The 26,500-nt window shown below is 45.4% G+C and overlaps 1 protein-coding gene across 1 annotated transcript in view; it reads right to left on the reverse strand.

Moving 5' to 3' along the window:
- Positions 1–26,500, reverse strand: part of LOC136675491 (partitioning defective 3 homolog) — a 128,060-nt gene that overhangs the window by 48,895 nt on the left and 52,665 nt on the right. The window contains exons 15-21 of the mRNA XM_066652041.1: positions 20,650–20,836; positions 18,126–18,277; positions 17,294–17,338; positions 10,925–11,155; positions 8,147–8,369; positions 5,663–5,776; positions 523–756 (exon numbers count right to left, since the gene is read on the reverse strand). Of these exons, the coding sequence (XP_066508138.1) occupies positions 523–756; positions 5,663–5,776; positions 8,147–8,369; positions 10,925–11,155; positions 17,294–17,338; positions 18,126–18,277; positions 20,650–20,836 (1,186 nt within the window). The remainder of the gene's footprint in view (positions 1–522; positions 757–5,662; positions 5,777–8,146; positions 8,370–10,924; positions 11,156–17,293; positions 17,339–18,125; positions 18,278–20,649; positions 20,837–26,500) is intronic.

Below are 26,500 nucleotides of genomic sequence, written 5' to 3' on the forward strand. Positions count from 1 at the left end.
GTTTTACTACAGTACTCATTTTTAGAGCTTCTACCCATTTGTGTCTCGGTAATCAGTCGTGTACACAGTGCTCTCCATCTGCTTTATGTGGATGTTTCTCCACAGTGTTTGCATGTGTACAGTACTGCACCGTTGTCAACTGCTATCGCTAACACTGCTAACTGGGAACAAGCGAACAATAAAAACCTGGGGCACAGGGTTTTCTGAATGTTTCACTGGAGTGTGGTCAGCTCAGGTGTGAGGTCATTCCCAGAGCCAACATCCAACTCACGAGGTGAATAGAAACACAACATTACACTCCATAACTGTAGGGGGAGTCCAGGAGCAAAGATAGAAATCATGTTACATACAGTTTAGTTAGAAATGAAAAATACTGGTTCTTTGTCCTAAAAAATGTCCAGGCCTTGACCTTCAATGTGATGGACGTTGACCCGTGCCTTTTATAAAACAGAAAACCAGTGTCTAAACCCTGTTGTGCTGGTGTTTACGGTGGGTTTCAACCGTTTAAATAAAGGTTCTGACCTGTCTGCAGGAGTGTGTCCGTTGCGGGCGCTGGGGTGGGTGTAGGGCGAGTCTGGGGGGGTGCGATACCCGTGATAAGTTCCCCGCTCCAGAGAGGCCTGCAGTGATGTGATTCCTGTGTAGGAGGGATCCTGATCGTCACTGGACACACCTGCTGGGCTGTAGTCCTGGATCTCAGCGTAGTCTCTCTCTCGTGCCTGACGCTGTCGCAACTCTCGCGTCTTAGCCTGGATTCTATACATACGCAGAGAGAGAGAGAGAAAGAGAGAAAGAGAGAGAAAGAAAGAAACAGGGTGAGACAGATAGAGAGAGAGGGTATATGCCCAGTCATGTTATGTTGCGACGGTAGTAGAAACAACTGTAAAACATGCTAGCTTTTGTGTGATAATTTAAAGGAGCAACCACTCATCTCCACTTAAAATCAGCCAATAATATTAATGCATTTATATATTTTTCTGTGCAACTCCCATGAAAACAGTATAAAACAGAAAAATTTGCTTTGCATACCCTGAATAAAGCAGTTTAGGCTCCACAGAGTGGGTCCCTCTCATGGGTGTGGCCATGCTGATGAGCATAAAGACGACATCTACAATTGCGGGGAACAGCAGTTCTCTCTGGTTTGTTTACGTTCAGAAGCTGCACGTCTTTTAAGATCCTCTCTTGTTTGAACGTGGCTGAAGTTTAAGTTTTTATTCACTGCTTGAAGAAACTAATTTGTAACTCATGTTGCTTAGATTTGTAGCACGTTCAGTCTGTGTTTACTTTCACACAGTTAGTCAGTTATTACCCACTTATGGAGCAGGAATAAAGCAATATCCTCATCTCAGTTTGTGCTTTTCAACATCTGGCATTCTTCCTATTCTCTAAAAGCTGAGAGAGAGAAAGCCCAGTGTAATCGGCCGAGACCCTGATTTGTTTTTTTTGCCATTTACTGACATTAGGGCTTTCGTAAACACATTAGACCGGTTCTGAAGGCGCAAACAGACCGGAGAGCAGCAAATGGTGAGAAATATCTTCTGAATATTTTAAAAAGTCTGGATTAATTGTGAACGTCGCCTTAAAGTGAGAACCTCTGATAGATCTCAGTCCATTAGGTGTCTGTATAACGGCTGTTTCCCAGCGTGCTGTTTTTAAACGTACACACTTTCCTTCTTTCCAAAAACAAAAGCAAATAAACAAAGGCTACAAAAGGCCACTGAGCAATTTGGCGGTAAAGAAATCAGAATTGAAATCAGCCATAAAAATGCATGACTCGTGCCCCACAGATAAGTGCAGTTCAGCGCTCAGTTCAAGGTCAGAACAGACAACACTTATATAAATATATGCAAATATAACCATGCTATTAAAATTAATGAGGGTGCATAAACAATAACAGATAATATCTCAATATCGGTGATTTTATACGAAATAAGAACAAGTGCAAACCCCCACAAAATAACCACAGTGAGGAAGAGTCAGGACGCTGAAGAGCACAGAGTGGCATTAAAGTGCTGTGTGAGGAAACGTTAATTAAAAGCTGTGTGCTTATGACATGCTTTAATTATGATAACATAAGACAGAGAGAGAGATAGAGAGAGAGAGAGACAGAGAGAGAGAGAGAGAGACAGAGAGAGAGACAGAGAGAGAGAGGGAGAGAGAGAGAAACAGAGAGAGAGAGGGAGAGTGAGAAAGAGTGAGTGAGAGAAAGAGTGAGAGAGAAGAGAGAGAAAGAGCGAGAAGAGAGAGAGAGAGAGAAAGAGAGAGAAGAGAGAGAGAGAAAGAGAGAGAGAGAAAGAGAGCGAGAGAGAGAGAAAGAGAGCGAGAAAGAGAGCAAGAGAGAGAGAGAGAAGAGAGAGAGAAAGGGAGAGAGAGAGAGAGAGACTGACAGAAACACAGCATATATATATAAAGACAGCAAGAGTAAAAGTGATGGAATGAGAGAGACAGAGAGAGAGACAGTAAGAGCAGGGGAGAGAGAGAATGAAGGGCAGCGGCATATAGAGGAAGACAGCGAGTGTAAAACTGATAAAATGGGAAAGACAGCGAGATTACGACAGAGCGAGACACACAGAGACAGAGAGAGTGAAGGTAAGAAAGGCAGCTGCATACAGAAAGACAGCCAGAGTAGGAGAGAGTGAGAGAAGGAATGAATCTGGCAGGTGTCTTTTTTTCTGGGCTACTGTACATCTTAGCAGTCTCTCACAGGACAGAAGGCAAAGCAGGAGGAGTTCACACAGCAGCTATTAATAATTCACCACACACTCAATCTCCCAGATATATTTCATCCAAATTTCAACTGCCAACCATCTCCAAACAAACTATATTAACCACTCAGAGCGTGTCGCGCATTCAAACCAGGCATTCGTTTTCATCCAGGGATCTTCTTCCCTCAACTACATTTACCACAGATTCAGAGCAAATCATATACTTTTAATATATTTATTCATTATTTTTACAGCTTTTAAGTGAACGAAGCACTTAATGCCCCAAGTCTGACTGCTCCACGCCACTAGGGGGCAGTAAAACAGTAACTAAACTGTGCAACGTGCAAACAATGGGACACCATTTTGGTTTCGAACTTCATTAACTCATTAAGTCTGTTGCCTTTTACGCTGAAGGCTAGGGTTCGATTCCCCACACGGGTAACAGCACAGTGCTATATGCTACGAGTCCTTGGGCAAGACTCTTAATGCTGCATTTACCTACATGACACACACACACACACACACTTTTCAGCCGTAACTGTTACTGTCCATTCTCTCAGGTCCACTGATGTCACGGAAGCACTTTCTAGTTCTGAACTCAGACGACATGGTCTTTATTTGTTTGACCCATCTGACCCTGCTCTTCAATCCCCAGCTCGACAGGACCCCCACAGAGCAGGTGTGATGTGGTGGTGGATCATTCTCAGCGCTGCAGTGACACTGACGTGGTGGTGGTGTGTTAGTGTGTGTTGTGCTGGTGTAGAGTGGATCAGACACAGCAGTGCTGCTGGAGTTTTTAAACCCTGTTTACACCCCATCTTTGTTGGATGACCTTGTAGATGAGACACTGAAGGGTTAAAGAACTCCTCTACAGTAACATTAAATCATTCTGTAACCTCTTCATCCTGATCTGGGTCACGGTGGGTCCAGAACCCACCTGGAGCGAATGGGCACAAGGCAGGAACGTATCCTGGAGAGGGCAAGGGCTGTGACATGATGGGGTGGTGTAAAAAGTACACGTCCAGAGAGGCTGGGTCTTTCAGAAGTAAAGATGTAGAGGGTTCACCACTCAGTGAAAGACTGCAGGGGTTTTCACTGTGTCTCTGTGGGTTTCCTCCAGAAGTAAAAACCATACTGGTAGGTGTATACTATGTAAATGATGGTTCCTAAACGTACGTTACAGTCTCTTCTCCTTTTTTTTATGTTTTTATTATAGAACTGAAGTCCTGGAGATGAAATTAAATCAAAACTACAGTTAACAGAAGATAGGACAATTATATTTGTTTGAGGGTTCCACCACAGCGACAGTTCTTCTGACTGTGTAGATGTGTGTGTGTGTATGGGTGTTTGTGTGTGTGTGTGTGTGTATAGGTCTGTATGTGTGTGTGTAGGTGTGTGTGTGTGTGTGTGTGTGTGTGTATGTATGTATGTGTGTGTATGTATATGTATATGTATATATATGTGTGTGTGTGTGTGTGTGTGTGTAGGTGTGTGTGTATGTATGTATATATGTGTGTGTGTGTGTGTGTATGTATGTATATGTGTGTGTGTGTGTGTGTGTATGTGTGTGTGTAGGTGTGTGTGTGTGTGTATAGGTGTGTGTGTGTGTGTATGTATGTATATATGTGTGTGTGTGTAGGTGGGTGCGTGTGTGTGTGTGTGTGTATATATGTATGTATATGTGTGTATGTATGTGTGTGTGTATGTATATATGTGTGTGTGTGTGTGTGTGGGTGTATATGTGTGTGTAGGTGTATATGTGTGTGTAGGTGTGTGTATGTATATGTGTGTGTAGGTGTGTGTGTGTGTGTATGTATATGTATATATATGTGTGTGTGTGTGTGTGTGTGTGTGTAGGTGTGTGTTGCCCTGTGATGAACTGGAGCCCGGTCCAGGATGCATTTTTGCCAGGTGTCCCATGGTTCCTTGTGACCTTTGAACCTACCACAACTCCAAACAATGAACTGGTTTCACAACACGAGTGAATTAATAAACAAATGTTCTGTGACAAGCGCAATTTCACAGAATTTATAATTGTTTTACACAATGAGCAAGAACTGTGCCATTTACAGCCCGAACGCAGCAGGTGTGTCCTTCTTTTCACCTTTACATTATTACTTCATAAATATTTATAGAAATGTCACTGAATTATTCTCATTCCTTACATTTTTATTGCTCTTTTTCCACTGTGGAGGACTGCACCCTATTTTCACTTTAATGTTATAAGAACAATTAAGAAATGCTTCTTCTTCTTTGACATAAAACAGCACCGAACTTTCGTCATCTACTTTACATAATGTTATTAAAAGCTTAAAGCAGAGAAGCCGTGGCAGGGCACTGTACACCGTACGCCGTACGCCCCCTGGCTGCTCTGCGTTAGAGGAATAACTGCACGGCCTCTGCCTGGAAATCACTCCCAAAAACATTGTTTGTGACTAAATCTACAAACCCCAGTTAAAGCAGAGGTGACGCAACGGTGGAAACATGCCTCTGTCCCAACTGGCATCAAATAAAAAAATGTAGTTTCATCATTTGACCCATGTTCTTTGTTTTATTTTCAATTAAATACATGTTTTTATAGATTTACACCCCACTGCAGTCATTTACACAGCGTCCTAGTGTTTTATTTCATTATTAATCAGGTTTAAAAACATATGGAAATCAGTAAAACAGCACTCAACACTTTACAACTGAACCGAATACTACTCTGTAAAACACTGTGTGTGTGTGTGTGTGTCTGGCTCTACACAATGGCAGGTGGGATGTCTGGATCTGTGTGAGTTTTTTTAAAATCCATTAGTGGAAAGAACAATCAGACACACATTCCTGCAGATTGACAAAGACACAGACCATTCAATAAAGGCAGGAAGAGAGCAGGGCTTAGGGGTGGTGAGAATAAGAGTGTGTGTGTGTGTGTGTGTGTGTGTGTGTGTGTGTGTGTGTGTGTGTGTGTGTACCTCTCTTGTTCCTGTCTCATCCTGTGGGTTTCCTCCTCTGTAACTTGCGTCTCCTCTGGCCTCCACTTACTGTTCTTGTTATCCACACGCTCATCTTTACGTAGTTTCCCGAACCTGACACACACACACACACACACACACACACACACAATCATCATCATCATCATCATCTTCAGAGCTCTACAGTGAAGTGCACTAGACTCAATGGCTGCAGAGAAAGAGCACTCCACAGTATTAGTCTAGTGTAGTCAGATCTGATCACTCACACCAGTGTGTGTGTCTGTGTGTGTGTGTGTGTGTGTGTGTGTGTGTGTGCGTGCATGCGTGTTATTGAGAAAACCAAAATATGATCCGAGGCTCGTGCGATACATTGTTTATCACCACTGTGTTACCTCTGTGTGCCGTGATCAGAGACACTACAGAATACAGTAACATTCACTAACCACTCACTGCTTTAACTGTGCACTGTGATTAACACAGAGCCTTAACTGGAGTCTGGAGCCTGCAGTGGAACAAACAGAAAAGAGTGCTGCAGGGGTGTTGTTGCAGTAGCCATCACTGTTCTAATGGAATACACGAGCCGATTGTAGAAAATGAAGAAGAAAAAACACCGCTATTGATCCCCGTAGGGAAACTGCTTCTCTGCGTTTGACCCGTCTGTGGTAGTGAACACACAAACACACACTAGTGAGCAATTCCCAGGCAACTTCCGGACCTGGGAATGGAACCAGGGACCCTCTGGCCTCAAGTGTGACTCTCGAACCTCAAGGCCACAGGCTGCCCCCAATACACACTGTGTTCTGTGTTCCTCACAGCTCTAGGTAAAAAGTGCAGAACTAAATTTGTTGAAACAGAATATAAACAAAACAATAATGTCATTAATTATGTATTTAGTGACTATACAGTTGCATTATTCAATGGGATGATAATGAGAGCTAACACTGGTCTTGTGTGTTTACAATTTATAGTGAAGGATATTAGAACGGCAGTATAATCTCAGTGTGTGTGTGTGTGTGTGTGTGGGGTGAAGGTCTGTATCTGGTGTATCTGCTATTCTTGTGACTGCATTAATATGGTGAATGGCTCTCTGACACAGTGATGCATGAGACAGGCTTCTCACACACACACACACACCCCTCCAATACACCCTACACACACCCTGAGAAAAACTCCTCCAGTCTCCCTCGCTCTCTCTGTTTCTGACAGCCTCCAAAACACTCCATTGACTCTCTCGAAAACTTTCTGACACACACTCAAACTTCTCCTCCAGCTCAGAGAGGAGAACATTCATCATCCTGTGGCCTGCGCTGGTTAATATTCTGGAGAGAAAACGCAACGATATTCAAACCTGCAGCTACGTGACAAACAAGCCCACATCCACAGAGCCATTCCACACAGACCCCTCTCTCTCTCTCCCTGTCTCTCTCTCTCACACACACACACACACACACACACACACACACACACACACACACTCACAGTAATGCCTATGGGCTTCCCTATACACTCCCACTGTCATAAACAAAACATCACATTTCCCAAACAATAACCTCACAGGAGGAGAGGGCGGCCTTATTGCAACGTTGTAACGAGATTTTATTCCAAGTCAAATTTATTCCAGGGCTATTTCTGCTGGTCCATTCCTCATAAAACAAAGAAATACACAGTAAAGGGCATCAGTCAGTTTCAAAACAGTGTATATATCCTGAGCTGGGGATATGACAGTGATAATATTTCAGAATATCTAATGAGATTATCTCTTCACGCCACAGAGAACTGAGTGAACGTTAAGACAAAGAGGAAAGCAGCAGATCCTGCGATGATCAGATATCCGCCTGCAGTTTAACGCTGGAAATAAGCAGACAGAGTTGGACAGCATTCTAGAGATCAACATGATTATAGTAATATATCATCTCTGTCTGATAAAAGACACATATCTCCTCAGGAGCAGGAAAAAACTATTTCTCAGAGGGTAACAATAAAAATAAACCACAGATAACACCATTTATACCCAGTTCATTCATTCACTGTCTGTAACCCTTATTCAGTTCAGGGTGGTGGTGAGAGAACACACCACACTCCTCACAGACAGTCACCTGGAAGAAACCCACGCAGACAGAGAGAGAACACACCACACTCCTCACAGACAGTCACCTGGAAGAAACCCATGCAGACACAGAGAGAACACACCACACTCCTCACAGACAGTCACCAGGAGCTGGACTCAAACCAACAACCTCCAAAAACACACGTTGGTAGATGGATTGGAGACTCAAAAGTGTCCATAGGTGTGAGTGTGTGTTGCCCTGTGAAGGACTGGTGCCCCCTCCAGGGTGTGCTCCCGCCTTGCACCCAGTGATTCCAGGTAGGCTTCGGAATGAATGAACGAACGAACATGCCCACATTTAACACGTGTAAATAAGTGAAAACCGTTAAGAATGGAGATACGTGTTTATAATCGGACTCCTTTGTCTGAATATTTACCTGAACATTTCTCCAAGACCCTTCAGCACTCCCTTCTTTCCTTTGTTCTTCTCCTTCTCCTCCACCTTCTTTTTCTCCTTCCCTCCTTTCTCTTTCTTCTTGTCATTTGCAGTCTGGGTGCCATTGGTGATCTGTCGCTCGGCAACAGGAAGCGGCGTGAGGTCAGCTATCGTAGAAACAGAGTCTCGTCCAGATCGAGAGCTTTCTTCTGTGTCTTCCTCCACTGCGGGTCGACAGAAGGACACACACAAAAATAAAATAATAATAAATAAATAAATCAGTCAATCAGATAATTGTTTCCTTGCATCTCCTCAGTTGCTCATTTCTTAACATTTCATAACTAGAGACGACCTGCTTAAAGCTTTCAGAAAAGTCTAAAGGCACATCGCACAGTTCTCACACTGCTCTGGTTACATTTTGTTCCACGCTTCTTCCAATTTTTTCCACAGCTCAGTAACTGCAGTGGGGATCTTAACCATGGCTTTAGATAAAGTAAACTTCTAGAGGCTCTCAATCAGGTTCAGACCAGGACTCACTTCATTACTCCACTGTTCTCAGCTGCAAAAAAGGGATCTACATTTTGACGAGAGGCATGAAGCTGGCTGTCTGTTTGGAAAATGTTTGCAGGGAAAGAACTGCTTGTTGCTGAAGGATGTTCTTATAAACATTAGATTGCACCTGGCCATGTAGCTGTATGGGGGGGGGGGGGGGGGCAACTCCTGCTTCCTCCTCCAAACTTAACAGAGTCTTCACACACTTTGGGTTCAGTCTTTTCTCACGATGATGAATCACGCTTCCCATAAGCCCCCAGTCATTTAAACCTGCTCTCGTCACTAAAGTGAACCAGTTCTCCACACGACTCGCAGCAAACATTAGCTTAGACCTTTGATTCTTCGTGTGGATGAGAGCTGTGGTTACTGCAGAACCCTCTCTGTACGCTTTCAGCACTGAGCTGGTGAGCACTTACCGCTGCAGTGTGCAACCAATTCCCTGCTGAGAGTCTCTGTACCGTGCTGCTCTGTCACACACACATCTTACATGGAGCAGCACCTTAACATTGTTTGTTTTTTAGTGCGTGAGAGGTTTGTAAAGTTTCAGGACGAAGAGAACGATCACGTGTCTCAAGGTTCGAACAAGCCTTTGTCGCCAATTCAAGAGATTTTACTTGGACTGTTATGTTTTCACATGGTGATAAATCAAAGCACACCAAAATACGTCACAACACACCACGTGAGAACGTTCTCTTCGCTTATTGGTCAGATCTCTTTGGCGGCGGGAGCAAGAAGCAGCTGGAGAGTCCTGCGTGTTTCTGTGCAATTTAAAAGAGCACAAGGTAGTAATCTGCACTTTTATAGCACTGATAATTATCTGGGCATTATACCATCCCATAATGTACAGCACCTGATATTTGGGTCGGATCGAGAACGAATCACATTCTCACCTCAAACTAACTGCTCCAGAGTTAGTTTGGGATCGGACTGAGACCTGCTCTCTAGGGTCTGGGAGCGGTTGCTTTGGTCTGTGATTACTGCGTTCACACCTGCACAAACGAATCACACCAGAGGTGTAAACGAACCAGAGTCCGATTTAACCGAACTATAAAGCGCAGGTGTGAAAACGCCCCAAGTGTTGCCAGATCAATGCACATACAGTGGAACCTCTACTTACGAACTTGATCCGTTCCGTGACCCGGTTCGTAAGTGGAAAAGTTGGTTTCTCGAGTCAATTTTCCCCCATTTAAAATAATGGAAAAGCAATTAATGCGTTCCAGCCCCCGCCCCGAAAGTCACCCTTTTTGCACTGATATATGTTTACAACACTCTCAAATTAGTAAAAAAATACATGTAGCGTTACTAAAAATAAAAGAGAAATACAGTGGAAACAGTAATAAATGACTGACTGGAGGAGTAACACAGGCACTGGCTGTATGACGGGAGGTGGGGGGGGGTGGAATAACGGAGAGTAGGTGGTGAATGTGGGGAGACGAAGCGTAGATACGGCTTAACTTAGCACGAATTTCAGTGTCTGCTATTTACACTAATGCTAAATTGCTAAAACTACAATGTGCTAATCTTAAAAGCTCACTCAAGTCTGGGGGCGCTGGGAGACTCGCCTATTGGGGTCAGTGGACATTTCCAGCCGCTGGCTCGGAGGAGGCTCGGGTTCGTTTCTAGAGTCGTGGTTCGTTGGTGGAGGCCCGGTTCGTATTTTGGAAAGTTTGTTAGTAGAGGTTCCACTGTATTATCAGATAATTAAGGAAACAGCTAACATCTGCTTTCAAATTTAAAACGATGATATAAATAATTTTATAACAGAATATAAAAGTTTCTATTAAATTCTATTGAAGTGAGGGCAACTTTAAACAGAGACGAGCAGTGACTCTGAAAAAGCAGCTCCCTGGCTTGTACTCTAAAGGGTTTTATGCTAATGAGCGTTCTGAATGAGTCATTTGATCTGATTTGAAGCTTGGTTTCAGGAACTGATGTTTTCACTTGTTTTCTTGAATTTAAAAAGCTTAAAAGCCAGTTAAAGCCCTACATTACAATGCAACACAACCCAAAGTCTTACTTGATTGGTTACAGTAAGTAGTTCACGTCAAACACAACCCCATCCTTTAAAAGCCTCTCTGCTGATCGTTCAAATATCATCATCTGTGTTCTATACGACCATCTTCCACGCGGATCAGAGGAACGTCTAACACTGGTTCACTCAGAATTCTCTTTGAAATAAACAGAGAAAAGAACATTTTAATAATGAACCGATGCGATGTTTACGTACGTATGTCCATGGCCTCTCCTTCGTCCTCATTGGCTGCTGGTTTGTCATATGATTTGTCAATAGCTGCTCTGAAACTCTCGTTGCAGCCCCGCCCTCGGATGATGCGTGGGCGTGGCCTGTGGAAAGGGAGGTCCCCGTTGAGAGTTGCCTCGGCCACCGCGGTCTGTAAGCTTTCCAAGGAGCTGGACTTCTTCAGCCCCAGAGACGGTCCGACGTCACGCGATGAAGAACCTGTGAAAGAGACACAGCTTTAAACATTTATTCACAACCTTTCCTCTCTCTGGCATCAATCTCTCTGGCCCCATGTTCTTTCAGCAGCTTTAATAAGAACCTGATGCACAAAAGCTGAAATACACAACTTTGGAAATCTGGTTTGGCTCCAAACTACAATGATTTAGTTTTTCTCCTCTACAGTCCACAGTATAAAATGTAAATAAACTCCATATAAAGTACGACAAACTACACAAACGTCTCCATTTATGTTCAGTAAGATGTTTTCTTTCCACAAATTTCCATAGAGGAAAAGGCTTTATTATTATGTCCATCTCCATTTACATCGCCTTGAAAATATACATCTGGCCGTGTCTGAGGAATATTCAAAAATCCACAGCACGGTTAATATTCGTAGAACATGCTGGAAATGACCGGCTTAAGATAACCACAGAGCAATGGCATTCGTGGAATCGCCCAGATGGAGGGAAAACACCATCTAGGTGTGTGTGTGTGAACTGCTGTATGAGGGAAGATGGGGTTCTGAATCGAGGGCTGAAGATAAATGAGTAAAAAGGGAGGACAGCACAGAGATTGCAGCCATTCATTCTAATCAAGCCTTGGCAGTCCTACTAATACCTGTCAACACACACACACACACACACACACAGAGAGAGAGAGAGAGAGAGAGAATCTTTGCAAAATGTATGATGATTTGAATCAACTGTTACTTTCTTGATTTCAGATTTTTTTTTTTTTTTTGTGAACAGCTGAAACTGGAACTACTTCCGGAAACATACATTAAATCCAGTCTCATCTTCAAAAACATCTCCGGCAGCAGAGTTAGTCACCATCTCATGCAATAACTTTGTTTTTTAGGGTATAAATGTGACGTGTAAACCTAGTAGAATGTTGCACTGTGGTGCAGCAAGGTGTGTCTACATCACACATGAGGTTGTTGTTTCGAGTCCCGCTCCGGGTGACTGTCTGTGAGGAGTGTGGTGTGTTCTCCCTGTGTCTGCGTGGGTTTCCTCCGGGTGACTGTCTGTGAGGAGTGTGGTGTGTTCTCCCTGTGTCTGCGTGGGTTTCCTCCGGGTGACTGTCTGTGAGGATTGTGGTGTGTTCTCCCTGTGTCTGCGTGGGTTTCCTCCGGGTGACTGTCTGTGAGGAGTGTGGTGTGTTCTCCCTGTGTCTGCGTGGGTTTCCTCCGGGTGACTGTCTGTGAGGAGTGTGGTGTGTTCTCCCTGTGTCTGCGTGGGTTTCCTCCGGGTGACTGTCTGTGAGGAGTGTGGTGTGTTCTCTCTGTGTCTGCGTGGGTTTCCTCCGGGTGACTGTCTGTGAGGAGTGTGGTGTGTTCTCTCTGTGTCTGCGTGGGTTTCCTCCAGGTGACTGTCTGTGAGGAGTGTGGTGTGTTCTCTCTGTGTCTGCGTGGGTTTCCTCCGGGTGACTGTCTGTGAGGAGTGTGGTGTGTTCTCTCTGTGTCTGCGTGGGTTTCCTCCGGGTGACTGTCTGTGAGGAGTGTGGTGTGTTCTCTCTGTGTCTGCGTGGGTTTCCTCCGGGTGACTGTCTGTGAGGAGTGTGGTGTGTTCTCTCTGTGTCTGCGTGGGTTTCCTCCGGGTGCTCCGGTTTCCTCCCACGCTCCAAAAACACATGTTGGTAAGTGGATCGGAGACTCAAAAGTGTCCATAAATGTGAGTGTGTGTTGAACTGTTAAGGACTGCCACCCTCTCCAGGGTTTGTTCCCGCCTTGTGCCCAGTGATTCCGGGTAGGCTCCGGACCCACCGCTGCCCTGAACTGGATAAGGGTTACATAGTCTTAAACAAAAGGGGCTATGATGAATGCAAAGAAGAATAAAGGCAAGTTTTAAGAGAAGTTTTGAAGGATGAGCGGATTCTTAAGGCCTGGTCAGAATGAACACTCCGAGTCCTGGTGTAATATGTGGAATTATTTATTATTGACCTGAAAGAGACTTCTTTATGAACCACACAATGGACTGAACAAAAGCCTGCGTTAGTTGCCATGTTTCATCAAGAACTTATAAAAATGATTGAAGCAAATGAACTGATCAAAAGTGTAGAACAATTGACAGACACTTGTTATGTTCGTGAAAACAGTAGAGTAATTACTAGCCTCAAAATTGTAGCGTGAGGCACAGAGGTAAAACAAAACCGTAGGCAGATTAGCAGTCGAGCTGTAAACTGGGTGGTTCTGACCAAGGTTTAGCTTTAACAAACACCATTTGCATATAGAGCATATAGCTCTAGCTACATACAGATTAGCTGGTGTCTCCTGGCTCTCTATCCACGCTTATCTCTTGGAGTGCAGTGATTGGACTGGCCTCCCATTTAAATAATGCTAGCTTTGCTAAGAACCCTATCAGTGTCAGCGCAGAGCAGATAGCGCTCGAGAAGCTCTGAGAATTATTCAGGTGTTTAGCTGAATCAGCCTCGAGTTCTTTTAATTTCTCTGTTTCTCAATTTCAGGGCAGTGTCTAATGTATGTGCCTTTTTTCTGTCTGAGAAAAGCTCATCACTGCACAGATCCTGCGCCAGTCTGAAACAGTTCATATCAGGTTGATTGTATCAGAAAATAACTCCGCCGGTGACCCAGGTTCCAGAGGACACAAGTCTAATGCCGTTTTTCCATTGCGTGGTACCTACTCGGCTCAGCTTACCTTCCCTTCAGCACGCTGTTCAGCCCTGGTCCCTGGTCACTTTTCGTTTAGCACAGCTTCCCTGCTAAATATAGCTGAGGATGTCGCAAAAACCCAGCTCTAATAGGAGTTTCAGGATTTGAAATGCACAACACAGGCAGTAGTAAAGTTAAGAGCTGTTTACTTGGTATATATTTGCATGTTGGGTTAATTTTTGGAAATTTATTATTCATTCATTCATTCATTGTCTGTAACCTTTATCCAGTTCAGGGCGGCAGTGGGTATGAAGTCTACCTGGAATCACTAGGCGCAAGGCAGGAACACACCCTGGCGCCATTCCTTTACAGGGCGACACACACTCACACCTACGGACACATTTGAGTCTCCAATCCACCTACCAACGTGTGTTTTTGGAGCGTGGGAGGAAACCGGAGCAACCGGAGGAAACCCACGCAGACACAGGGAGAACACACCACACTGCTCACAGACAGTCACCCGGAGGAAACCCACGCAGACACAGGGAGAACACACCACACTGCTCACAGACAGTCACCCGGAGAAAACCCACGCAGACACAGGGAGAACACACCACACTCCTCACAGACAGTCACCCGGAAGAAACCCACGCAGACACAGAGAGAACACACCACACTTCTCACAGACAGTAACCCGGAGGAAACCCACGCAGACACAGAGAGAACACACCACACTCCTCACAGACAGTCACCCGGAGGAAACCCACGCAGACACAGAGAGAACACACCACACTCCTCACAGACAGTCACCCGGAGGAAACCCACGCAGACACAGGGAGAACACACCACACTCCTCACAGACAGTCACCCCGAGGAAACCCACGCAGACACAGAGAGAACACACCACACTCCTCACAGACAGTCACCCGGAGGAAACCCACACAGACACAGGGAGAACACACCACACTCCTCACAGACAGTCACCCGGAGGAAACCCACGCAGACACAGGGAGAACACACCACACTCCTCACAGACAGTCACCCGGAGGAAACCCACACAGACACAGGGAGAACACACCACACTCCTCACAGACAGTCACCCGGAGGAAACCCACACAGACACAGGGAGAACACACCACACTCCTCACAGACAGTCACCCGGAGGAAACCCACGCAGACACAGAGAGAACACACCACACTCCTCACAGACAGTCACCCGGAGGAAACCCACGCAGACACAGAGAGAACACACCACACTCCTCACAGACAGTCACCCGGAGGAAACCCACACAGACACAGGGAGAACACACCACACTCCTCACAGACAGTCACCCGGAGGAAACCCACGCAGACACAGGGAGAACACACCACACTCCTCACAGACAGTCACCCGGAGGAAACCCACACAGACACAGAGAGAACACACCACACTCCTCACAGACAGTCACCCGGAGCGGAACTCGAACCCACAACCTCCAGGACACTGCAGCTGTGACAGAGACACTACCTGCTGCTATTATTATCAGAAACTTACCCCCTAACGTCAGCTAATTCTAATTCTACTGAGAAATGCTCTTAAGTGAGATAGACTGTCATGGTAGCGGAGGTGGAGTTGTAGATGGACACATAGGCATGGTCACTTTAACAATAGTTGGTGTAGCGCAGTGGATAACACCTGCCTTCTGTGCAGTAGACGGTTCCGGGGCCCCGCCCTGGTAAGTTCAACATCTGTAACATGATTCAAACCTTAAACTGTTCTGAATAAGAGAGTCTGCCAAACGGCTGAACGTAAATGTAAATGTCATCCAAAACAAGTTCAGACAATTGTGGGCGAAATCTGAGAACTATGTGCAAATAGATTTAACAGAATAAGTCAGAACGCTGACAACTTCCCGGCCTCTGCCTGTTGCACCTGAGCCAATCACAACAAGACGAACGCTTTCCCGTCCAATCCCCAGCCACCTGGACGGCCTTAAGACCCAGATCAGTCAAATGCTATTGGTCATTAGCTGGTGAGGCCAGAGGAAAATGAATGTCACTGGGTGAGTAATGTGTCCAGAGAGCAGTCTTTCTCACTCATCTGTGCTAACGCTCCACGAGCCATTGCAGCTAAGCCAGAGTGAGAGAACATGTCAAAAGTGAGAGAAAGAGAGATGCCAGAGAAAGCAAGCTCAGTGCGTCAACGAAAACACAGGGAAATCTGTTAAAACTGCTGTTCCAGATGAGCGGGGCTGAGATTGAGTAAGAGACAGAATCTCTGGCAGGGGAGCTTCTGGGAAAATAAATGTATCACCATCTTCAGAACGGCGCAACAGCGAAAAACACCCCAGGAAGTTCATTAATCCCTGGTACAGATGACTACAGGATACTTGTGCAATGGAAGGAAAAGCTCTTCGTCAATAACTCGCCATGGGAGCTAGCATACGACCATATGCTGGGAACATTATAATGCCGGTAATAATCTAAGCCTGGATCACTAGGAATCTAGTGCCTAAAGCCTCACAGATCCTCAGATTACTCAAAATAATCTGGTAACCAGTAATATTACGTTTTCCACTGAATGGAATCTACACTCTTCGACTCGACTCTACTCGCTTTTTAGTCCTCGGTACCTGGTTCGTTTTGAACTACTCCAGCTTCCTGGAAATGAATCCAGTGACAACCCAAAAGATGGGCTTTGGAAAACACAATCCTTTCATCGGTACCGATCCAAAAAGGGGAACTTGTTCTTCTTCAAAAGACCAAGGCATAAATTTACAATCTCCACTGTATCTTCTACTGCGGGCTACTTTGTGCTGGATGTCTGCATTTCGCTGTGATTGTCAAGTCTCTCTGGCCAGTCAGAGCTCTGCAATGTTTACATGTCACCGTTCAGTCACCACTTGGCTGGCTAGGAACCACAAGTGAGGTTCCACGTACCACGTTCCCTTAACTGAAAAGCGAAAAAGCAGAATAGAGTCGTGTTGTGAATGTACCACGCACTCCACCACCTCTGCAGACCTTAAAGGAAACAGAGTAAACTCAAACAGCAGAAGCCCATATCTTAATAAGCACAGTATTCCCAGGAGCCTTCTTCATGTACGAATTGGTACTGGATCATTATTCTCAGGTCAGACTTTAAGCTTGGAGTTAGGGGCAGCCATTTCTTAAACCTTAGAGGAAAAGCTTGGTACCAAATGGTCCCTGGTTCCATCCCCTGGACTGGCAGGGAACGTGGGAGTCAAGGAGAGTGAAAGAACAACATCCCCTTCTCCTCCTTCAGCCTCCAGAATCAGAATCACAGCTGAAGTTCATCTGAGAAAGGTACCGATCCCATACCTGCTCTGAGTTTAGCTTGAATAACCCTGACTGGAATATTCAGACGCTAGGACCACATGGGTTATCTTAGGACAGCTCTAGGAGCAGGGTTAATCTACATTCTAAAGTGGTGTGTGTGTGTGAGAGAGAGAGAGAGAGAGAGAGAGAGAGAGAGAGAGAGAGAGAGAGAGAGAGAGAGACAGAGGTGATGAACCTGGTCCAGGTGCTCTTACCTGAGTTGTTCTCTTTGTGAATGGTGAGGTTAATCTCATCAGCCACTGTGTGAAAATCGCACACACACACATTCCAGTGCACGGTTAGTGTCAGCCATTCAACATGCAGCCCCCAAAACAAGCATCAAACACCAATAACCCTCCACATTCATCGAGACACGCATGCACAGTGTGTTCTTAAAGCCGTACAACCATCCGCACAGAGGTCTGCTCTCACACGGTTAAACAGAAGGTGAAACAATCAGGCAGCAGCTGTGGATTAGAGAGTCGTGTAGCTGGGATTAGTACTCCACACAGATAAAGGTTTGTAGACACCTGCTGGTTTTACACTAGATGCTGGATCATTGCTGTGAGGATTTGATGGCATTAGCAGGGCCAGGTACAAATGTTAGATCACAGTGTAGTGCACTACGGAGGGAGGGTGGAGTGATTTGAGATTAAACCTGTGTTTCTCTCACGCTTTGTGGTGTTTTGACGCCTCTTTTAAAAAGGCACTATCGCCCCCAGTGGTCAGGCATGAGAACGCAGCCGTTTTCATATTCATTAATATTTTCAAAACAGAGAGAGAAAAACAAACGTGACCAATCGATCTGAGCCAATGGGAACACCCTAAGAATTCCCTAATTACCATGGGTGTCTACAAACTTTTGGACATATAATGCATTTCACATTGCCGGAAACGTGACATCAATAAGTGGGCTGTGTAGTGTTGAATAAGACAGGACTGGGACTCAGGAGCTAATTTGTAAAGCATACGATTCAGATTTAGATTGTTTACACTTTTAGAGCACTAAGGTACAACCACAGAGATGCGGATGAGGATTTAGAGTACCGAGGTCCATGCTCTTGGACTTGCGGGTCTTGATGATGTCCAGCTGGCTGACGTCTCCGTACTGTTTCGTCCGTTTCTCAGACATACTCTGCCTCCCGAAACCTTCCCTCTGAAACATCGCCTCGGCTTCCTCTCCACCTGGACTCACAGAACTTAGAGAGAGAGAAAAAGAGAGATGGAGAACCAGGGAGTGAGAGAAAATGGAGAAGGTGAGAGGGGAAGGAGCAGAGAACGACAGGGAAAAAGAAAAGCAGAGACAGATTGAGAAATAGAGTGTAAAGAAGGAAAAGTAGAGAAAGAGAAACAGAAATAATGAAGGGGAGAGAGAGAGAGAGAGAGAGAGAAGGAAGAAAACAATGAACTGCTTTGTTAATTCCAGAGTATAATTCACAGGCTCAGTTCCTGCACAAACGTAATCCTCTCATTACAAGCTACAAACTCCGACTTACAGGAATTAAATGTTTTCATTAGCACTGAGAAAGTTTAAAGAGACAGTAGCTGCAGTCTGTAACTGAAATGCTTCCGACTGATGAAGAAAATCTGGCCCAAACTCTTTAATGGTGTTATATGTGTGTTATATTTCCCCCTGAGGTCAGTTACGTTTCAGTAACGTTTCCTTAAAAGAGGAAACATTCTACCCTCAACGAAATGTATGTGACATGCTGCTGTCAAAACACCACAAGGATCAAACAATACAGCACGTAAATGACTCAGTCTGAACACCCCTGTTCCTGCACCTGTTCCTTTAAAGGCAATGTCAACGGTTGTGGGGAAACTGCAGTACTTTCTGGTTTGTTTATGTTCAGAAGCTCAGTGTCTTTTAAGGTGGAACGGGGTGTTTGAGGATTAAAAAAAGATTTGTTTGTACGTGGCTGAAGTTTAATGCGTCTAAGTTTTTATTCACAGTTTGAATGACCACAGAAACTAATTTGTAACTGGAGCCGTTTAGTTTTTGTGGTTTTTTAGATCTGTGTTTACTTTCATGCAGTTAGCACTCTCCTGAATTTAGAGCTAGTTCCACCTTAAGTAATGTAACTGTAACAGCAAAAATAAATCAACATTAGCCACCTATGGAGTAGGACTCAAGAAATATCCGTATCTCTTTTCACTATTTGAAATATTTGGAGGCTTCTCTTTGCCTTGTAAACAACCCTCCAGATACCATTTCTCTACAGTAGAGAGAGAGAGAGAGAGAGAGACACACAGAGCGAGAGAGAGTGAGAGAGAGGAAGAGAGAGAGAGAGAGAGAGAGAGAGGGAGAGAGAAAGAGAGAGAGAAAGACAGAGCGAGAGAGAGTGAGGGAGAGAGAGAGAGAGACAGAGAGAGAGAGACAGAGAGAGAGAGACAGAGAGAGAGAGCGAGAGAGAAAGCAAGAGGGAGAGGGAGAGAGAGAGCAAGAGAGGGAGAGGGAGAGAGAGAGCAAGAGAGGGAGAGGGAGAGAGAGAGCAAGAGAGAGTGACAGAGAGAAAGAGAGAGAGCAAGAGACAGAGACAGAGTGAGCAAGAGACAGAGACAGCGAGAGAGAGACAGAGAGAGCAAGAGACAGAGACAGCGAGAGAGAGACAGAGAGAGTGAGAGACAGAGAGCGAGAGCGAGCGAGAGAGCGAGCACAGACTGGAGAACTAGCAAATGGAGATGAAATATCCTTTGAATTTTATAAAAAGTGTTTTTTGATTCAAATTGTGAACGTCGCCCCTTTAAAAGAGAATGAGCCACAGCTCGCTTCAGCGCGAGAGCCCAGGAGCGAGGAGCAGAAGGCTTTCATTTTTAGCTATTTTTGCTTTTTCTCCACAGTTCTATTTTAGTGGAATATTAAAAGAATATTAAAGAGACTCAGATGCGGAGGTGGGACATTTGTAACGGCTCTGCATTGTACTTAAGAAAGGGATCAGAACCAGAACCAGAACCACATGCTTTAATCGAATGATTTGTGACTGAGGTGGACCACAAACAACCGACTGCTGGGTCTTATGTCACAGTGTGTGTGTGTGTGTCGCTGTGTGCTCCCAGATACACATTATGTCTCCTTTAAAGGGACAGTTGAAGTGTTTCATTTACTGTGTCTTTAAACGTGACGTACAAAGGTGATACCACTTCTGATTGGCTGTGCTTTATCGTGCCTCATTTGAAAAAAGACTGCCCAGGATTGTTTTGTAGATACACTCAGCGCACTACTGTGATGGCATCCAAATAAATGTCGGAAATAAATCAATGTCGGGTTTGTGTTATTTCCCACGGTAGGAACTTTATTGCAGTCTGTCTGCAGAAGCAGTACTCAACATGAAGCACATGTAAACATGTTTACGGCAGCACAGCACAATGGATAACACTTCTGCGCGCTGCGTGTGTGTTTTTGATTCCCAGCTCTGGCAGAAACACCACGACAAAGCAGTTAAAGTCCCAACAATGCCTTTTACCAACATATGTAACAAGATTAAATGCCTTAAATGTAAAACCCAACCAAGACAAACATCAAATATACTGTTCTTTCTCCAACACGTCAGGAGAACGTGCCTCGCCCTACCTTTCCTTTTGTGCGGGAACCTCCTGGGTCCAGAGCGGTGGCGTCTCCACGACGGACGTCACGTCATCGTGAGAACTGGATGACGATTGGTCGGAGAGGTGGGCGGGGAGAATGGTTGGCCTATCATCCTCGATAATGACGGTGTCATCCTGGGGCATGTTGACCGTAGGAGAGAGCTGGTAGTGACCTGAGGGGGGGGAGGGAGAGAGAGAGAGACAGAGAGGGAGAGAGAGACAGAGGGGGAGAGAGAGAGAGGGAGAGAGGGAGAGAGCAAGAGAGAGAGAAAGAGAGGGAGAGAGAGAGAGAGCAAGAGAGAGAAAGAGAGAGAGAAAGAGAGAGGGAGAGAAAGAGAGAGAAAGAGAGAGAGAAAGAGAGAGGGAGAGAGTGAGAGGGAGAGAGTGAGAGGGAGAGGGAGAGAGTGAGAGAGAGAGAGAGAGGGAGAGAGGGAGAGAGCGAGGGAGAGAGAGCGAGGGAGAGAGAGAGAGGGAGAGAGAGAGAGAGAGAGAGAAAATTAAACAAAAAATGTAATACATTGTGGAGAATGAAAAAAAAAATCATTCTGAATTCAGCAGATAAGCGCGGTCCTGAGGGGCACAGCTGACTAAGAGGGTTACGGCCTATCACTGGCACTGAGCTCGAATCGCAAATGAGCTTCAGTCATCTATGACCGGCCTGAGACACAAATATTCTGCTCTAACACTTCACATACGCTGAGTGTCCAGACACCACTGATAAATGTGCGTTTTTGCTCAAAACATTGCAAAAAATGTGCAGCAATTAAGAGCAAACACAATAAGGATGTTCTGAAAGTCCAAGTGCCAACGGTCACCTGGAGACGTCCTGTATATAACCCACAGAAAGTGCGCTGAGGAGCAGTGGGACTGTGTTGGAGTGATGTTGCATGACCCAGTACCATTAGGACGACCTGGTCTGACGTTTGTGATCAGAAGTAATCACCCAAAAATTAAACGTCTGAATGCAATCAAACCGTTATCCCGACGTTCCAGCATCGAGTAGAAAGACTTTACAGAACAGTAGAACCTACTACCCACTAAAGGGTTCTGTAGGTAAGAACCGGGCTCCACCTATAGTTGCAGAGTGTAATTAACTTTTACAGCACTGTCCTGAAATCAAGGGGGGGTTACATAGTGCAGTCTCTGCAGTGCTGAGCCCAGAGCAACCAGAACACAGGCTATATTTACCACTGGTCTTACTTTACACAATTCTGAGGAGCTCCTGAAGTGTGGAAGCTCAGAAGGTGAGAACCTCTGATGAGAGTAAAGTCCAACCTGGATGAACTGGGTGGCCTTGCCCTTAAGCGAAGGAATGCCTCACACCCTGAGGCTAAAATGTGATCAACACATCAGTTACAATTCCACAGCTGTCATTTCTGACAAATGTGTGTCACCTTGTGAAGGTCTGGCGCCCCCTACAGGGTGTGTTCCTGCCTTGCACCCAGTGATTCCAGGTAGGCTCCAGACCTGAAACGTGAAATTCTAGAATGATCTAAAGTGGACTCGTTACAGACGCAGGAGAACGAAGTGTCAGGAGTCCTACTCCTGGAGCAGGGAAGCGAACCCTAGTCTGCGGTTGTGGGAGGCCTCAGTGTTGCCCACTTGATTCACTGTTTAAAGTTTGTGAGATCTTATTTCACAGTGTGTTGGTGATACTTGGGGAAACATAGGCTCATTAGCTTTATTAATACCTACTTCAACGTTATCTGACAGCCTTGTGCATTTAGAAATGATAACTACAATATATTTTAGCGCTATCATTTCGTTTGACTGAAAATATATCATTCGTCGCCTCCGCCCTGCTCCCCCCCTCCCTCTATCCCTCCATTCATTACCATGCACGCCAGAGGCAGTCTGCATGGTTACTTCTGTACAGCCATTCCAAATTATCTTCTACTACTGTGTGTGTGTGTGTGTGTGTGTGTGTGTCAGACAGAGAAGGATAACAGGATGGAAGAGGAGGAGGGACAGTGTGTGAGAGAGAGAAAGAAGGGAAGAGAGATGGGAATAAAAAAAATGTGTGACAAAATGACAGAATGTGTGTGTGTGTGAGTGTGTGTGTGTGAGAGAGAGAGAGACCGAAGGAGAGAATTTAGAGATAAATGAGAGAAAGGAGGGACACCAACATAAACAATAAAAGGGACAGTGTTTAAGAAGGAAATTAAGAAAAATGGAGAAAGAAGAAAAGAGAAAGAGTGAAGAGAATTTAAATTCATGAGAGAGAGAGAGAGAGAGAGAGAGAGAGAGAGAAACGAGGATTAAGATTGATAACACTTGGCACAGAGAGAGATTTTCCATCTTTGATCCCAGTATAGAGAGCGAGAGTGAGAGCACGCGAGAGAGCGAGAGAAAGAGAGCGAGAGAAAGAGCGAGAGAGAAAGAGAGCGAGACAGAGAGAGAGAGCAAGCGAGAGAGAGCGAGTGAGAGAGAAAGAGAGCGAGAGAGCGAGAGAAAGAGAGCGAGAGAAAGAGAGCGAGACAGAGAGAGAGAGCAAGCGAGAGAGAGCGAGTGAGAGAGAAAGAGAGCGAGACAGAGAGAGAAAGAGAGAGCAAGAGCAAGCGAGCAAGAGAGAGAGCGAGAGAAAGAGCGAGTGAGAGAGAAAGAGTGAGACAGAGAGAGAAAGAGAGAGCAAGAGCAAGCGAGCAAGAGAGAGAGCGAGAGAGAGAAAGAGCGAGAGAAAGAGCGAGTGAGAGAGAGCGCGAGCGGGAGAGAGAGCAAGCGAGCGTGAGAGAGAGAGCAAGCGAGCGAGAGAGAGAAAGAGAGCAAGAAAGAGAGAGAGCAAGCGAGACAGACAGAAAGAGCGAGAGAGAGAGAGTGAGAGAGAAAGTGAGAGGAGGAGGAGAGAAAAATAGAGTAAGAATGAAACAGAAAGTGAAAAAATAAAACGTGATCAAGTGTACAAGAAATTGTGTGTGTGTGTGTGTGTGTGTGTGTGTGTGTGTTTGCGGGGGGTGGCTTGTTCTATAAACAGTTAACCAAAACAATCTGTGTGGACAGAAGAAGCTGGACACAATGAGTCTGCGTGTGTGGTCAGTACGTCCCCCTGCTGTGTGTTGTGCTGTTTTTGTTCAATTCTCTCCACACTGAGAACGAACACCCCCCGCAGCCAAACACACACACCCACACACATATACACACCCCCACAGCTCCGACAGGCCTGTCCCTTCTTGCTTTGCCCACAAGACATCACACCTCACTAGGGGTCCTTGCACCACCATATGCCTCTCCACAGTCCAACTCTGTCACAGCTGAATCTAGAGGCCAAGGCCAGTCACTCTCTCACACACAGGTCACTCCTAGAAAGTAGTTCCCTAGTGTCAGCTGTGAGATTACCATTTGCTAGCTCTTTGGCCTGTTTGTGCTCTGGAAAAAGGTCAGGGGCTGTACGCAGCCCTAGCTCTGTAAAAGGGAAATAAACGTGTTCCCTCTGTGCTGAGCCACGCCTGAGAAACGGCATCTGGAGGAACACAGAGAGCGAAGAGACCTCTGAACATTGAAAAGAGATGCGTAGTTCGCTCTATTCCTGCTCCATAGGTGGATAACATTTAGAGAAATACAACTTCAACCATGAACAAGCTACAGTCGCGCTCTTACTCAAACATACCGTTCCACATTAAAAATTGCAGCGCTTCTGACTGAACACCTGCAGGAGTGGAGTTTGTTTTGCTGTGAGAACAGTAGTTCTACAGAATTGTATATGTTGCCTTTAAATTGGAGCAAAACAAACCACAAGCGCGGAGAAATGAGAACACTGATTAAAAACAGTGAACACGAGAATCGAGAAGGAAGAGAACCAAGCAAAAACCACTAAAATCCAGAGCTTCTGCGCCTCGCTCTTGTCTCCGGGGATCTCCTGCTGAACTGAGCTGTGAGTTATTTTCATTTAAAGGAACAGGTGCTAAAACCGGGCTATTTACACAGGGGGAGCATGCTGCTGTGGTGTTTGGTCCTTTGGTATTTTTGATGAAAGCATGTTACAGACATTTTATTAAGATCCTAGGATTATTTCAGTTGTGGTAAACATGTAAAACCCCTTTATTCACTTATCAATGCCTTCAAAAAAACAATCCTGGTCTGGAGAAGTCTACACTCTTTCATTTTTCTTTTCCTAAACAAACGCCCACGCTGCACTGCTGCTTGTCTGAGACCCTAGGCAGAAGCAGCAGAGTAAAACAGGTCTAAGACCACTGTTACAGGAGGCTATAGAGTAACACAGCTCAGAAAAGACCTGAGAAATGGGCCATGCTCGACACTGTCTGCATTTATGTTTTTAAGTGTGTGTGTGTTGTCCTTAAAGCTGTCTATATGAGAGATGGGAACTGGCGCCGCTCTCCTGCGGTGGACAGAATTTGATCTGCTCCTGGGAAATCCACACACTCACTCTGATCTGCTTAGAGCACTCAGAATAGGGATCTCCAAATCTGACCCGAGGACCACAAACAAATAGATGAGTGCGTGTATATATACACACACACACGCTACACACACACACACACACACACACACACACACACACACACACACACACACACACACACACACACACACACACACACACACACACACACACACAAAAACAAAATGGAAAGGAAAGAGTTTGGCAGGAAGATAAACAAAGGAGGCCTTTCTGAACTCTTGAATATTTGCAGAGAACCCGGCTGCACTTTGGCGCTGCTGGAGATATTCCGTGTCGGACATGTTCTCTCTGCTGTGTGATTCAGGCACGGGATGATTTCACAGTGAATTCTCTGGAAAACTACCTGCTCTATTCACTCAGACGTGATCCTGCCAGCCCCTCGGTATAAAGTCTGGGGTAAAAGGGATGAAACAAGTCAGTGCTCCATTCTATTCACGGTCTCAAAGTCCCACCCCCTCGTCTGAATATCTCTCATCATGGGGTGATACCAGGATCACGTCTGAGTAATAACAACACGTATGACTCAACGTTCACACCTACAGCTCCTCTGGGTAATGTCTGGGTGGACGTTGGTGGTGCAATCGTGGCCTTGGGATTAGAGAAACAAGCTCGAGACCGGCAGGAAATATTAATCCATGGCTGGAGTGCCCTTGAGCAACGCAAAGCTCCAGTTGTGTGTGTGTTCACTACTACAGATGGGTTAAATGCAGAGAATCAATTTCCCTAAAGAGATCAATAATGGTGACCAAACACGTCCTTTAAAAACATTCTACAGGCGTAAACACAGCCACTAGCACTGTGCTAAGATTTTTGTTAGTTTTGTTAGTTCAGTCCTAGGACCTACATTAACCTACATCATCAGTTCCGGAAATGTCTGCCCTGCTAGATCTGCAATGTGCTTTCGTTGTCTAATGTAAGCATCTAATAACCACAGCTAGGTCACAGTGATGTACAAGAGCAAGAACACTGAGGGCTGAAATGTGCAGCACAATTTCTAATACCTCTAACTGCATCTGAAAGCAACATCAGCACAAGTATTCTGCACTGGGAACTTCATTTTTATGTCTAAGCTCCTGCACATAAACCTCAAGTCACTACCCCTTTCACACGTGCACCGTAACCCAGAAACGTTCCGGAGTTTACCCAGAGGAGCTGTATGTGTGAGTGTAAACACCTGTAACATTTCCCCCTGACTTTACACGTATTTTATTCTCCTAGTGCCTTCGTTGAAGGAAAAGTCTGGGGAAGGTCCGGGTCCGAGTGTCTCCTTCACAGGCGCTGCCCCATGCCTAAAGCATGCGGACCATTTCCTGCTGTGAGAATGCGCCTGAGACAATCTCCCACTGTGCGCTACAAGGGTGAAACAACAACCCCAGGACGTCTCCGGAGTGCATATGAGAAAAGGGCTTAAGTGTCGGCT

Source organism: Hoplias malabaricus, chromosome X1 (genome assembly GCF_029633855.1).
Source record: "Hoplias malabaricus isolate fHopMal1 chromosome X1, fHopMal1.hap1, whole genome shotgun sequence".
Taxonomy (NCBI): domain Eukaryota; kingdom Metazoa; phylum Chordata; class Actinopteri; order Characiformes; family Erythrinidae; genus Hoplias; species Hoplias malabaricus.